At 41.2% G+C, this 15,815-nt stretch overlaps 1 protein-coding gene across 7 annotated transcripts in view; it reads right to left on the bottom strand.

Moving 5' to 3' along the window:
* Positions 1-15,815, bottom strand: part of plch1 (phospholipase C, eta 1) — a 28,431-nt gene that overhangs the window by 8,151 nt on the left and 4,465 nt on the right. For 2 of the 7 annotated variants that reach the window (XM_049724765.2, XM_049724764.2), the window contains exons 1-15: positions 12,297-12,937; positions 9,420-9,566; positions 8,396-8,639; positions 8,145-8,274; positions 6,913-7,083; positions 6,734-6,827; positions 6,189-6,392; positions 5,960-6,080; positions 5,316-5,487; positions 3,184-3,291; positions 2,145-2,303; positions 1,649-1,711; positions 1,067-1,161; positions 495-592; positions 227-406 (exon numbers count right to left, since the gene is read on the bottom strand). In XM_049724765.2, coding sequence (XP_049580722.1) covers positions 227-406; positions 495-592; positions 1,067-1,161; positions 1,649-1,711; positions 2,145-2,303; positions 3,184-3,291; positions 5,316-5,487; positions 5,960-6,080; positions 6,189-6,392; positions 6,734-6,827; positions 6,913-7,083; positions 8,145-8,274; positions 8,396-8,639; positions 9,420-9,566; positions 12,297-12,474 — 2,164 coding nt within the window. In that variant the 5' untranslated portion in view covers positions 12,475-12,937. Of the gene's footprint in view, positions 1-226; positions 407-494; positions 593-1,066; positions 1,162-1,648; positions 1,712-2,144; positions 2,304-3,183; positions 3,292-5,315; positions 5,488-5,959; positions 6,081-6,188; positions 6,393-6,733; positions 6,828-6,912; positions 7,084-8,144; positions 8,275-8,395; positions 8,640-9,419; positions 9,567-12,296; positions 13,557-15,008; positions 15,445-15,815 lie in introns of those variants that run through there. The other 5 variants (XM_049724769.2, XM_049724768.2, XM_049724770.2 and 2 more) reach the window with 3 other exon arrangements.

Consider the following 15,815-nt stretch of genomic DNA (forward strand, 5'->3'; position numbering starts at 1 on the left):
GCTTAGCCTTTGCTACTCTCTCAAGCAATCATGTTTGTAATTAACTTAGGACTTGCTGCACTGACTACACAAGGATCGTCTGGCTTGATTGAGATTCACATGGAAGAATCGAATAAAAAAAAAAAAAGTTTGGGATGAACTCGATGAAAGAAAAAAAGCATTTTTAGCAACCCGCCGGGTTGTATGGATTTTTATTGTCACCAGAGGCGCGGAAAGACACGCTTACCCAGTTGACAGCCGACGTTCCAGTAGAACTGGGGATTGAAATTGGACGAGTCGATGCGGTAAGCCGAGGGATAGATCCGCGACAGCTGCCTCTGATTGAAAGCCAGGAAGTGCTCGGCTCGGTGATTGACCAGCGATTGGGCTCTGGTCTCGCTGAATGACAGGACGTCACCCGGCGTACCTGAAGACAAACATGGATGAGGCGTGTTTCCAAAAATGGGATTTGAAATTGCAGCTGCGGCGGATTTGAGCCGCGCATAAATTTGCACCTTCGTTGAGACACTCTTGCGAGGCCACGGAGTTGGTGAACACCACCAAGTTTGATAGATCCCGACTCAGCTTCATGGTCTTCCTCTTCCGTCCTCCCCTACCACAAAAAGACAGAACAGTCAGAGCATGCATAGCCGCTGGGTGATTAATTGAGAAAACATTTTAGGGTAGTTTTAGTTTAATATACAATATTTATTTTAATACAGTCATTATAGGAAAAATGGCCCAAGGCAGCCAATTATTTTTAATTATTTGTTTACATTATATTAAAATTTCCACATGTTCTATTATTGTATAAATGCTGTATAATTTGTAAATTTTCTTTCAAATTTATTTTTCAATATTGGTGTATTTTTCACAAAGTTCTTACTGTCTGGTATATTGTTTTTCTAGTCCATTTGATATTTTTATGTTTTCCTTTTATATAATTTTTACCCGTCATAATACTTTTGTATAATTTTGCATTGTCTATCAAGCTTTTTATAGTAATGTCTTTTTTTTCTTTTTCTTTTGCTTGAATCTTTCATCAAACCTTGTGTGTGCTACGTGGGAGTGTTTTTAGCAAGTTGACCTGTTAAACTGTCCTCCATTGTCCCTTGTGGACGTCTCCTGCTCGTCCTCCTCCTTCTCCCCACTTTGACACGTCAGCCGTGATTTGGAGTGCCTCTGGACAAAACAGAAAAAAAATTCAGTTGACGCATGTACAGAATGGCATGTTGAGTGTGTGTGTGTGTGTGTGTGCGAGTCCACTCGAGAAGAGGAGCAGGTTCACAACGATTACGACAGAGTGGAAGCACCTCACCAGCGCATTACGTGCACCGATGCGTGCACGCACACACGTGAACATGCGGGGGAGGATGCAAATGATGCATCTTCAGTGGCATTTTTAGAACAACAAAAATCTAAACATCTTGTGAAAGCATGAAAAATAGTGTTTTTTTTTTTTTTTTACACAAACTATGATACAATAACTTTGAAGGATTCAGTCTAAAAAACTGAAACGTCTTTAGGAGAACATCTGAAATCAGTGCACGCATCCTGCAGATATGAATAATTTATTTTCTATATGTGCTCCTTGTGTATAGAATTACATATAAGGCCGGTGGATAAAAAGATGAAGATGTACTAAATGCCTTCCTCGGATGAAGCCCACCTTCTGTTTGAGTGTGGTGATGAAGGATCGGCTTTGAGATTTTTTCAGAACCCCCCTGGAGCTCTGCAACACACAGCGGGAGGAGAGTCAAAGGCAAATCACGCGGGTTTACTTATGTGACAGAAAAACAGTGATTCAAAATAATCTAGTTTATGATATTAACCTTTGACCCTCGATTTTGGGCCTGCGAAAAACGATTAAGTGAACCTCTTTGAGGGAAAGGCAATATTTTTGCGCCGCTTTGTAACCGTGAGAAAGAAAAAAAGGCAGCTTTTATGTTCGAACAGCATTCAGGAAACACTAGCTTCTAAAAATAGCACAAGAGGCAAAGTAGGAGGAGATGAAATATTAAGTAAAGCAACTTCAGAATTTGAGTTTTTCATCACTTTGGAGCCGTTCTGACACGTTACATGACACGCCGACCGTGCATTGAGCTCAGAGATGACTATTTTCCGTTTCGGCCATTTTGTATTGTTTCCGAGCGTCGCTGGTGTACCTGACGGAGGTTCTTCTGAAGGCCCTGGTGCGTGGCCCTCAGCAGAGCTCGGATACTGAAGCTGTCGGTGTCTTCCTTGTCGCCGATACGAGACTCCTTCAGGAGGGAGTCCAGCTTCTTCCTGATGTGAGACTCCACTTGATGATGCTGACCGTTCCCCTGCAAGAACCAAAAATTGATGGCTGACTCAGCAATTGACTTGGCTCATTTTGCCGTCCCTCAGCTTCTCTTAAGATGATTAATCTCACCTCAGTTGGAGTTTACAGTAAAACGAAACATACAACAAAAATAATTACTGATTTTGTATTTAAATACGATAAAGGTTTTGTTTTTGTGCTAATGCTAAAGTCATTGAAAAATCCCATTGACATGCTAACGGTTATTAGCATCGGCGTCCGGGAGTGTGATTGCTTCAAATAATCAATATTTACACAACAACACAAAAACAAAGATAACATAACAAATCTCAAAGACGCCTATTTGTCCTAATCTGAAAAAAAAGTTATTTAATAGAGTTCAAGCTCAACTTCTCATCTTTATTTATTTATTTCTAAATTCATTACTGCAGCTGCCCAACTCGGAAGCGATTTTAAATACAATTTTGTTTCACGGGCAGGAAGGAAGCAAGTAATTATCACGTATTGCAACCCGCTGGCATTAACTTTTTTAGTCCGCAGCCCAGAACGCTTATCTGTTTGCGGTTTTAATGAGCACCCTATATTCCAACATAAATAAAAAGCTCTGCGTCAGTAGAAACCTGCTACCGCCCCTTTAAAAAAGGACTCGGCTCATCCAAAGTGGCATCTGCGGCCCACGCGCCTCCAGCTAGAAATGGCGGAACGCTGCCGTATTTAGTCACACAAGGGAACCATGTGACCAATAATTGGAGGGCTGTCCTGCTTTTTGTCATATTAATAAGGACGATAAAGCAGGCCGTTGAGAGGAGAAGGGTAAAAAAAATTGCTAAAGCGCATTTTTTGGCGGCCTCACTGAGCTAAAGTTTAAAGAAAAAAAATTCTGGATTTTTTTTTCTCCTCACGTTGCTGTTCTTTAGCTTGAAGTCATCCTCAATTTCGTCGGCGCTGTCGTCGTCGGACACCTCGCCTTCCTCGGCATCGGCGGACAGATATGCGGGCAGGCGCTTGCCCTGAACGCAGTCCAAGGGAAAGAACCAGAATTAGCATTTCAAAACACCTGTTCAGGAAATAAAACACAAAATAAAACAAATAAATAAGAAAAGAAGAAAAGAATAGAATAATAGAAGAATAAAATAAAATAATAAAACTTGACCTTAACAAAATATTTGCCAAAAAATGGCCAGTCACATTATCATGGAGAAAATCACATGACCTCCAGGGTGACCCCTGTTCTAAAAATTAGCATTTCAAAACACCTGTTCAGGAAATAAAACACAAAATAAAACAAATAAATAAGAAGATAAGAAAATGAAATAAGAAAACAAGAAAAGAATAGAATAATAAAATAAAATAATAAAACTTGACCTTAACAAAATATTTGCCACAAAATAGGCAGTCACATGACCTCCAGGGTGACCCCTGTTCTAAAAATTAGCATTTCAAAACACCTGTTCAGGAAATAAAACACAAAATAAAACAAATAAATAAGAAAATAAGAAAATAAAACAAGAAAACAAGAAAAGAATAGAATAATAGAATAATAAAATAAAATAATAAAACTTGACCTTAACAAAATATTTGCCACAAATTTGTCACATGATCATGGAAAAATCACATGACCTGTGACCCCTGTTCTAAAAATAACAGCGCAAAAAATAAACACAAATAAACAGAGGAGGTGTACTCCTCCAAATGACTCATTCAATCCTTTTCCCCGACATCGGCATATTCCTCCACATCAACATAAATGTACGAACCGCCGCCAACTCTCAGAAAAGCTCCCCAAGAGAGGCTCTTCCGGTCGAGCGGGAGCCCATTAGCGAGGGTGTGAGTGGGAGGAGGCAGATTTTCTGAGCTCCTCCACGAAAAAGAAAAAAAAAAATCAATGCCCGACTCTCAGCCCTCTGCAGTTGACACGGCGGCCTCGCAGACGTACGTTTTATTACCACTCTTCTCCTTATTTGCCATTTTTCGTTATCTGGCCGTACTCTTGGAAGCTGCCGAGGAGTTTAAAGGGGACTCAAAGGCTTTGTGGGATAATCAATAAGGCTGTTTGACTCTTTGCTTGGAGATGAAAGCTCTTTGCCGAGGAACACTGCATTCTTTTCTTCACTCGGAAGCTGCTAGAAAACTCTCTCTCTCCGTTTTTTATGAGCAAAAATGTTTTTTTTTTTTTGTGGCACCAAAATGGAAAATGGCCGCTGTGAGTCAAACTACAACCGAATGAGATTTCCGTTATTTTGATACAAAAGAGTAACGAGCACTGAGATGTACCGACGGGATTTTGTCAACGGAATCTTTCATTTCCACTTAATGAACGGTTCTATTATTTATGCGACGCTCATATTAAGGATAATTTTTTTCACGGAAATATTGCTGCTTTTTATCTGAACGCGTCAGTGTCATAAAAGAGATCACCGTAAATATGAGATGTTTTTAAATATTTATATCCTCATGTGTATTGTTAAAACGGTGATTTATTCAAATATTTTCCGGGCGAATATTCATTTTTCTGCATTATATTTTGTATTAAATCCAGCAAATCTTTTTGAGAACTGGCTCTCTGTTTAAAACTCATTGGCTCCTTTTCTTCGTATTATGAAGTAAATTGAGCACAGCTAATTAATGTCATCCTAAATTCTATTATTTTGTTAATAATCATTTTAATTAGCATGTCAAACATTGCCAAAGCAGAATAATTCAATAAATGCCGGATAATCTGCACCAGTGTTAATGAAATGGGATTCATACTGAGAATTGCTCGTAATGTTTTCATCAAAATGTAATATTATTATGTAATAAAATGAATATTTTAGCAGTCCCATCATGTGATCATATTACAGCTCAAATCTTTGCTCATAAGTAAAATAAAAAATGAAATAAATAAAACAAAAAAAACAGGTAAAAATTAAACAAAAAAATGAAGAAAATGAAATAAATAAAACAAAAAAACCCAGATAAAAATTAAACAAAAAAAAAAATGAAGAAAATGAAAAATGGATGGTTTTTGAGCTCAAAGTTAGTTTTGACTTACTTTAATAAGAATCTTTCCCTGCAGACTCTGAGGGCTAGGTAACATCTTGGACTCTCTAGTGAGCACATGCCCGACGTCCAGCTTGTCACCAAACACTTCCCTCAAATACTGAGCGATCTTCTTCTGCTGCTGGATGCTGCAGTGGTTCTCAATGGACAAAAGCACCGGGTACCTGCCGCATATCAACAAATGCTGAGTAAGAGAAAAGTGAGCCATGTGAAGAACCACCACCTCTTTCCTGCTTGGAGAACACGACAAGATCGTTAGCTTCATGCATAAGGAACACTTAGTCCAATTAATTGGCCACAGAGAACACAGAACAAGCTGACAATTGATCTAAATAATAGCCAAGCGGGTGAACAAACTCGACGCAATTCTATTTTTTGCTCCAACAAGCTGCTGCCAAATTGAAACTCCACTTGAGACTTAATTACACCGCTTGAATCCGTTGCCAGTGGCTTTCAAGGAAATAAATAGCTTTATAAAAAGAGCGACTGGTAGAGAAATCGTTTTGTTGAGGTGGCGTTGGACTCTCCTGTGAGGGAACTCTGATGAGCAGATGGTTCACTTAGATGTTGAGGATGGTTTGTGGACAGAATGTCATTGTTGTTTGGGGAATAATTAAATGTCATAGTCTGGCTCACTGGTTATTGACGAAGGCGTATTTGTTGATGGTCTCGATGACGGACTTGAAGGTGATCTTGGAAGTCAGCGTGTAGCCGTGCTGGACCATCGGCTCACCATCTGGACCGTCCCAACAGTCCACTGCGGAGAGAGGGTTAGGCAAAACACACCTCGTGGATCAAAAGGGCTGATATGAGATGATAGTCGGATCTGATAAAAAGGATTCTGTGACATCACTGAGCCACGAACCTTCCACGCAGCGACAGCCGGATTGGAGAACCCAGGCGTACATGTCGGTCTTGGAATGCGACAGCAACTGGTCCCCGGTTAGATACGTGTTGTGAGAGGAGGCGATGAAATAGTTGCACAGAGGCTGGTCCATGTCCTGGTTCACCTCGTTGTGAAGCGGGTTGAAAATGTCGCACGTCGGACTGCGCATGAAGCTCGTGAAACCTACAGGGAGGAAAACAAAACAAAAAAATCTAAATGACTATGTTTTTTTTTTTCTTTGATTTCAAATATTTCTTCATAATACTCCAGAGTAATTTCAGATTTATCACATTTTTAAAATTATACTACCACTTTAATATTGGATTTTGGTCATATTAATTTTGTTGTAAAAAACATTTTCTCACAATAACCCACCGACTTTGGACACGCCTGCTGTAGTGGCTCAATATTGGTCCATATATAAGGTGCACCGGATTATAAGGCGGCTTTTGAGAAAATTTGAGGTTTTTAGGTGCGCCTTATAGTGCGGAAAATACGGTACATAAAAATAATACAAAACTCACCTTCAATCCCCATGACACTGTTTTGTTTGTTCTCATCTGATATTTCAAACTTGTCAATAATTTCTGCCACGTACTCCGGAGTCACGTTTACCATCTGCAAAACAAAATGTAAGATTCATCAGCTGCTGTTTTGGTTAGCAACATGTTTCAATTGGGCTCAATTGTTGATTCTTGCTCACCTTCTGCTCAGAGCGTAACATGTTGGCCAGCTCGTCGGCCGTCAGGTGGTCCTTCCTGTCGCTGTAGGCCATCATGAGCAGGAAGAGGTCCCGTCGCATGGACATCATCCTGTAGAAAACGGCAAACTCGTCGTACGTAAGCGTACCCTGCTGATCGTCTGTGTCTGCTTCCTGAGGACGGGGGAAAAAGTCACGTCGGTCAAATGTTTTAAGGTTATGCTAGGTTAGTCAAGTAGCAGCAAGTCCAAAGTTTTACATTCAGGGACCCATTGTGGGCCCCAACCCTCAGTTTGGAAAACCCTTATTTCCAGTGTATGAAATCAATTTGATCGACATTCTACCCTTTTCACAAATGTCAACCATAGAGAACACACCTTTTCTGTGTGTATAATAACTATTTGAGTGCAAGATTTCCTTTCATATCACCACACACGCTGCCCAAGGACACCCTCAGTACGCCTCATTGCTCGTTCCAGTCCGCCACCTTCGATGACAGCTCGCCGCCGCCTCATATCACCTGGATCTCACGGGGCGGGAGATCTAATAACGGCGGCTAATCCCTCCATCACACGACAACCCTGAATGAGCTCGCCGAGAGAATTCACATGATGGCCTTCTACAAAAGACCTTCGGCGTGACATATTTACCGAGCTTTATGGGAAAAAAGGAATCTGGTTTCCGTTAAATAAAAATCATTTCGGTGAGGATCTAAATGGAAGCGTCCTCGTTCCTCTCATTACTGGGCAATAAATTATTTTGATGCCATCATTTTTTTCCAGGCAAGAAGTGAGGCTTTTAAACCGCCAAGCCAAAGTGATGTCACAAATCATTGAAGACTGTCGGGAAAAAAAAAATATCGATGACGAAAAGCGCAATGATCTGTTAGGCGTTCCGCTTGAGTTCCTAATAAAGTGAGACATTGATGGTCATTAACATTGCACTGCAGCACTGCGTGATGCTCTTCAGAAACATCACTAATGTCCCACGTGGAGCTTTGACATTAGCCTAGTGTGACTTCACCTTTAAAAATTAACACTCTTCTACAACTTTTCGCCTTTTTCCCCTCACATAAAACTTTTTATCTCACCTAAAACCATAAAATCGCTCATGCGTGTTGAACGTACCGCCACACCCAAAAGAAATGTGAACATATTGACCTAGAACTGTCAATATTTAATCTGATAATGGTCAGGTCATTTTATTAGGTACACCGGTTGTGTTTTTTCTCACACCTGGAACATTTGCTTGACTTTCCTCCTCGGGAGATTGACGTTGAGCTTGTGGAGGAGTTGGTAGATCTCGTCTATGTTCAGCAGGCCGTCACCGTTCTTATCGGCTTCCTCAAACGTCTGCTTCATCCACGTCACCTCACGCGCACGTTAAGGAGATTTGTGCAAATATATTTGAAATCTATTGCTAACCAAAACAGCAGCACCTATCGACGATCAAAAAAAGCTTGGATAAATTGACGTAAAAAGGATATTGGTCGTGGGTGCGCTGCCGTTTGGCGAGAGAGTCCTCGTCACTGATGCCGGCCATCAGGTAACGGAGGCCCGTCACCCAAGTCCGAGCTTCGTCCGAGTTGGACGTGACCAGGTCCAGTGACTCCATGTGGTTGCCATGGTAGACGGTGAAGCAGCACGCCGGGTCCAAGCTGCCCTCGGGATGCCGGTGAAAGATGTCCGACTGAACGCCCTCTGTCACTTTGTACAGAGAGTCGATGGTGACTGGCGGGAAGGAAGAGGGAAGGTAAAAAAAAAAAAATTAAGACGATTTAGCTAATCACGCTAAATAATCACTGTGTAACTGTCCCCTCCACTTGGCCTGATTATAGAAAGAAAAAAAATGAATTCAAATCCATTATTTTTTTATTGTTCGGCCATATTGGATGCACCCTATAAAGCTCCTTGATTTGATTTTGAGCCAAAATGTTTTTGTCACCATCCATTGTGGAATGATTCCCCCACCCCCGACCCCTCCCCTGGCAAATTCTCATCTCCAAAATTCCATCTTGGCTGACAGTAACAATATGGCTGCATCATTTTACATCCCACACATTTTTGGAGCGGACAGGGCACGAGTGTGTGTTTCATAACGGCGTCTAGTAGACATATTTAAGAGGCTTATCGAACGCTGACAGTGGCAAACAGTGTCATTTTTCAACATGTTTGTACACATCCATAGGCGTCTCTGTGGGTTGATGTTGAATAGAAAAAAATAATCCTCTTGGATGGAAGCAGTGAAGATCACTCGCACACACACACTCACAACTTGTCAGCCATTTAAGGTGGAATAAGAGGATGACATCACTTATTACATATATTTTAGTAATTTTCTTTTTTACATGATTTAATTTTTAATTTAATTTGTTATTTTGATTATTATTTAATTTTTATTTCATTTTCTTTTATGTATTTATTTCCTTTTTTATTTTTAAATCCCCTTTTAAATACTATACCCCGACTGTGCCATGTACGTTCGTCCGAGCGTGTGTTATGCAAACGTACTTTTGGCTTTCTCGCTCTTGCGTGATGGCTTCCAGCGGATGCAGGAGCGATGCTCATCCAGGTAAAAGAGCCTGACCAGCCCTTTGGATGCCGCCTTCAGCTTCACCATCTGTGTCCCGGACTGCATCACACTCATGCATCGCTCCACTGGAGAGAAGAAACAAACACATATGTATTTTTATCAAACTAAAATGAGAAAAAACAAATAAGAGTGATGATGTAAGACACAAAAGGAGCAGGTGTGTGTTCTTTATTTGTCTTTTAATTGGTCTCACTCCACGTGGGCAAGGTCAGAGTGTGACGCTCACACAGAGACGCTGCTGTGTGTGTGGACACAAGGCCATCTATCTCGCCACTGAGAGGAAGCCCTGAAAGCAGCTCATAGAAGCGAGACACAGAGTCATTGATGCACAGGAAGAACATCCAAGCCTCGCCGGGTAGGAGGAAGCAAAACGTCTCAGCTTCATTCAATACATTGGAAGGAGCGAATGTTTTTTTAGGTACACCTGTGCATCCAACGGATAATTCTGTTTGAGGCAGTTCGGCTAAACCGACTGTTGCTAACCAAAACAGTAGCACCTATAGCGGCATCGCCGAAAGATACAGTACAGTATATGCGTTCGGTATGTACTCGTTTGTAATTGCATATGAACACCACAAGATGGCAGCAAATCATTTAAAAAAAGATGATGATAAAGAGTCGTCTATGTACACAGTTCAGAACGCGTGTTACGTAAACAAACGCGTTCAATAGTACTTTTTAAAAAAATTAAAAAACTCCAAAAGGTGTATTGAAGGACCACCAATGAAACAGACGCTAACGACAAAACACCATCTATGAAATTAAAACAACAAGATTCCAATGGTTGGCGCCAAGTTAATACTCTTATCGCCTTGGCCTGAGCACAAAAACAGAGGATAGGTTCCAAAAGAATAAATTAAAAAATAAACAGAATGGTGCAGTGGGAAGACTGACAAGAGTATGGTGATACTTCAAGAGCCATAGTCTGTATTATGTAACTGGGGTGTTTCTTTGGATAAAAATGTCTGAGGTACTTTATGTGGACCATGTGGAAACAACCACTTTGGTAGAAAAGTCCTCAAAGAGATAAGATCACCCATTTATGATTTATAAGAAAGCAAACTTCACAAATGAGTCAAATATTTGCAGCATTAGCGTGGCTATCTTCAGCTAAAACAATATTGGGTGGCTAATGGTTAGAAGCCTTTAGGAAAATAATCGGATGATGAAGACACAGACACACAAAACGAATTAATCAGAGACAAGGAAATAGGCGGAGTGTGCGTTATTTATCTCGTTCAATCTTCTCAAGCCCGCGGCTTCATTAACAGATGGCTCCTAACCGCGGTCAAAGTGAAAATGTCGTGTTATTGATCTACAATCTAAAGTCTCCGGATCTAGACGACGTATTCTTCTGGGTGTCGTATCTCGGTTGGTTTCAGGCTCTAAACCGCACGAGTTCAATTATGTAACATCGGTGGGGGTGAAATTTCCTCTGTGTTTAAATATTTTTGGGGGAGGATGAAAGAGAATGTACGCATTGATTTATCCCATCGAGAACAAGGCGGACATGTGCAGACAGTTTGCCATCTTGATGTCTTACGTCGACATCGGTAGTATTAGACGACTTTTACCGACCCTGGGAGTAAATAACACATGAAAGCTTTGAAGCGGCAAATTCAAACATATTTTAATAAGAGAGCCGATTGCATTGATGTGATCGAACAAAGCTTGTCCTCTCTCTGATCCACACAAAGAAGATCACATTAGCCGTGTCACATTAGCACACACAATTAGCATCAGTTGGGCTCACAAGAAAATCTTTTGGATGCTCACTAAAGTGAAATCTCACCAGATTTTTTTTCATAACGTGAACTAATACCTCCATCAACCAATGTAGACCTGGGGTCAAAGTTCAGCCTTTCCAACTTTCCAACTTGAAGTTTCGCTACCTTGTTTTTAATCCATCCACTTTGACTGACGGACAAATAGCTTAAAATATGTCCATGACAGATGGCAGACGTCAAATCAGCTAGCACAACTAATGAGCGTCCGTCTTTTCACCTCACACAGGATCAAAGATGGCGGGAAGCGAGAGGCGCGCCGTCGTCGTGGGGATTCTGCCAATGCATAAACATGAGCTTCTGTTTCTTCCTTTACTGTTTTAAATAGTAGCGGCAGCAGCATGCCGAACACATTATCAATATGCAACATGTTTGTCAGCAAACATACACACTGTTAAATCCGAGTGGAGCGAAGTATACAGCAAATAAAATATCAAGTGAGCGGCCGGATGTTAGATACATGGACGGTGTGATGCAATCAAATGCAAAAGACTTGAATTATAATATTGCAACGTTTGCGATTGTTTCAAAAAAATCCCTGACAGCTCAGAAATCTGGAGCTACTTTTAGCTTTAGCATCTCGACCCAATTTTTCTGCCATTTGTCACAAAAAAATTGCCATTTATTTTTGAGTAAATCTTGTTGAATTTTAAATAAATAAATAAATAAATAAATAAATAAATAAATAAAAATAAATTACAAAATCTTATTAGTCTTCTATTTTTATTGTATTTATTGTATATATTTTATTTATTCTATTTTTTGTCTGAATTTATATATTCATATTTATATGAATAATATATGATGTATTTTGAATATATATGAATTTTCTTACTCATTTTTTTTTATTATACATCAGAATATTACAATATTTTTAACTGTTCGATGTATAGCTCAGTGAGGGAAGCAAAATATTAGAAACAGCACAGTAAAATGAACAGAATAATCCGGATTCGACCCACGACTGTACACAATTACAGAAAGAACAAAACGAGATTTTACCATGCTCACCTATGAGCGTTAATCTGCATTTTGGGGGTGCAGCCAGGTTGCCTCCAACATTCTCGACATTACGCGCCAGCAAAGTCGCAACGGTTAACACCGCCGATTTCTCCACAGAGCCGGCAATTAAAGAAGCTGCTCCTTTGTATGCGCTGGGACCAAAGAGTGAAAAATAGATTTCCTCCATTTTGTTCCCCAAAGTTTACAACCCCAAAAAAAGTTGTCCAAAAAGTAATACCAGCAGTCAGTTGCGCCGCCTGTGGCTTGATGGACACTTCACACGAGCATCCTTGCCGCAACGCACAAACAGAGGCTGAGGAGCTCCCGCTGCTTTCCCCTCATCCTCTGATGTGTGTCAGCACCTTCATCTCCCGGAACACACACACACACACACACGCCTTCCTCTTGGTCATCCACTCTCCATCCTCCCACCTCCTTGACTGAAGCTCAGGTTGTGCCAGTTAAAGTTCTATTGTTGAGCAGATGAAGATAAAGCTGAAGCAAATACACACATGGACTCGTCTACTGCACTTAGAAGGTCAACCGGAGCAATAATAACCCGCCGTGTGACATAACAGTCATGATAATGTACCGGGATAATCATGTGGGATATGTGAGGTCACCCATCTGTCCGTTACACACGCAAATGATTTCTGTCAGGATAAACACGGGGAAACACTGAGGGTTGGCCTTCTGCATTGGTGTTTCAGACGGTATAAGAGCAAAAAAAAAAAAAAGTCCCCGGTGTTTCAAAATTGCATTTGATAAAAAGTACTCAACAAACATATCGGACGTCTTAACTCGTTCATAGCCAGCTTTGTTAAAATGAATATTTGACGTGTATAGTCAAGATCTAGTTGTTGATATTCAGTGATGGAATCCCCAATATATCAGGATAAAGCTGATGACTCGTTTTTTTTCTATTTTCGTACTGATTTGATAATTCTGCGTCATTATGAGTTAATATTAGAGCGGGAATCCAAATGTAGCTCTCTATTTTTTAATCTGGTCTCTGGAGTGTTTTAATTCTTCCCTCACACGTTCAAAATGTTGCTGCTCACTTTTTAAATGGAACTGGAAGACTTTTTTTTTAACAGCAGCACACGACTTAGCTTCACGTTGACTGGTTTTCAACCATGGACAGCTCCCTGATTTTTTTTTGAAAAACAATTTTTTTAAGTTGGTTAGACTGCTCAAATCAAAAATTCAGTCTTTGGTGCTATTCATTGCTGAGTATTAAATGCAGATGTACTTTTATTTAAACATAAGCTGATATTTTTTATTTTGTCAGTCTTGTTTTAGTCATCATTTGCGACATGAAAGGTTGCGAAATATTGAGAAATGACACACACACACTTCTGCTAATTAGGAAGCGCTCAAGTCGTGAGTTGCTAGGATTCCCTTGGGGAGTCCGCAAAATAAAAAAAATAAAAACACGTGACTATTGCAGCATGATAATATGTGTATACCGACTGTGCTGCAGCATTGGTGGGGGGGCTCCAATGAGTGAAGGAGTTCTGACATCAAAGTGAGAGAACTGAAGTCTTCATTATGGCGTGTGTACTTGTGCGTGCATGTGTGTGTGTGTCAGCACATACTGATGCTGACTTCCCCTGTGAGCTTTTGCTCTTTCTTCCTCGCCAAGACGGTGAGGCTGTGTGAGCACATTGAGATATAGTATCTTTGGCAGCGCAGCCGCTCTGTCAAGCAAACTGACTGATCTTCAGGAGCACGAGAAGAGGCGCGGAAGGGAGACTGAGATGTGTTAATAAGCAGGGCCGAGTTTCCGGGTGGGTTATTATGAAGTGAGGGGGGATGTCGAAGCACAAGTGGTCCCATTCAAACAGGTGGATCGTGCATTGGATTTTAATTGTGATGAGTTTCCTCATGGAAATGCTTCGTTAAAAGTAATGGTGTATGATTCATTCCATTATTTTAAAAGCAATCCCTTCTGGCCAAACCTGAGAGCTGCCACGGTATGGAAAAAAAAAATAGTCGGATGGATTATTAAATGCCAGCTGTTGGTTGGTGTTTGCATTATTCAACACACGGAAGCAGAACAGAAAGAAATTCACTCAAAAAGAGGAGACGAGAGGCGAGGAGATGAGAAAGAGAGGATGCGCGCGATCCCCTGGTGTCTTTTCGCTGTTTTCTCTGGCCCGGGGCAACGCAGAGCTAGACGAGAGAGAGCGGCAACGTGCTGAGATTCATCATCATCATCATCAGAATGGAGGAGGAGACATATTTTACAAGCATATTTTACACGGGAAAGCCATTTCTGGCGCGTGGGGGGGATGATAAGACTTTCTACTCCCATCCTTGGAATAACAACAGAATGAAAGAGAGACCACGCCAAAAAAGATCAGCCTCTATATTATTGTCCTAAATGATGAAATGAGTCACGTGACACCCCCTCCTCCCCTTCTAAAAATGCAGCAATGAGTCTCGAACATCATTTACTGCTCCCTGTGGGCGGACAATTTGAGGCTTTCCTGCCCCCTAGTGACACGCACGCACCAAAGGGACGTTTTTTTGCCATTTATTTTACGATCATTAGTTGACGTCGCATTGTTGCATGTTATGTAATTCAAACTCGCAGCAACAGTCAAAACAGCGCAAGGCTTCCATCGCTATGCGTGCGCAATGGAGACTTTACGCACATCTGGAACGACATGACTCACTTGAATCTTATGAATCAGAATCACAAGACTGTTGACTTACCCCTTTCCAAACTGAGATTCCTGCAAACTTCAAGTTCTGCCATTGAGTTGTCTCACAAGATCCCTCCATGCGCTTTAAGGTCCATTATTGTCGCGCATTGTATTAACTGGTTATTTAAAAAATAAAAAATAAAACACGCGACTAGTCCCGCATGTCTGGTAGCGGTTCAAATTATGATTTGGTCATTTTTTCTATGTCATAATAAAATAATAAACAATAAGGAAACCGAGCTTCTGGACACCTGGCTCCTGTGTGCGGTGTGGGCTGACATCCACAGACAGCGCGCGCGCGCACATCCCCTCCTCAGCGCGTGTAAGCCGATTTCTCACACGCTCCACGGACCCACGAGTGCGTGAGTGCGTGTGTGAGAACGTGTGTGCCTGCGCGTGCGTGTTAAAAAGGACGATAGAAGATGCGCAAGAATACACACTTGGATGTCTCCCATCATTCAGGTTGGGATCGCATCGGGGGTCCATTGGGGCGGGGGAGTGAGTGAGTGAGTGAGTGAGTGAGTGAGTGAGTGAGTGAGTGAGTGAGTGAGTGAGTGAGTGAGTGAGTGAGTGAGTGAGTGAGTGAGTGAGTGAGTGAGTGAGTGAGTGAGTGAGTGAGTGAGTGAGTGAGTGAGTCTATACTATTTTGATTTTTTTTTTTTTTTACAATAAAAAATAAACACCAATGCACCAAAACAGTGACCCATTTTTTTGTGATGTTGTGTCTTCCCCCTGCATGTCTCCCCCCTGCCTTTATTTGGCGATTTGGAAGTGCGCGTTCGTGCGCGCGCGTGCGTGAGTGCGCGCGCGTATCCCG

Source organism: Syngnathus scovelli, chromosome 7 (assembly GCF_024217435.2).
Source record: "Syngnathus scovelli strain Florida chromosome 7, RoL_Ssco_1.2, whole genome shotgun sequence".
Lineage (NCBI taxonomy): Eukaryota > Metazoa > Chordata > Actinopteri > Syngnathiformes > Syngnathidae > Syngnathus > Syngnathus scovelli.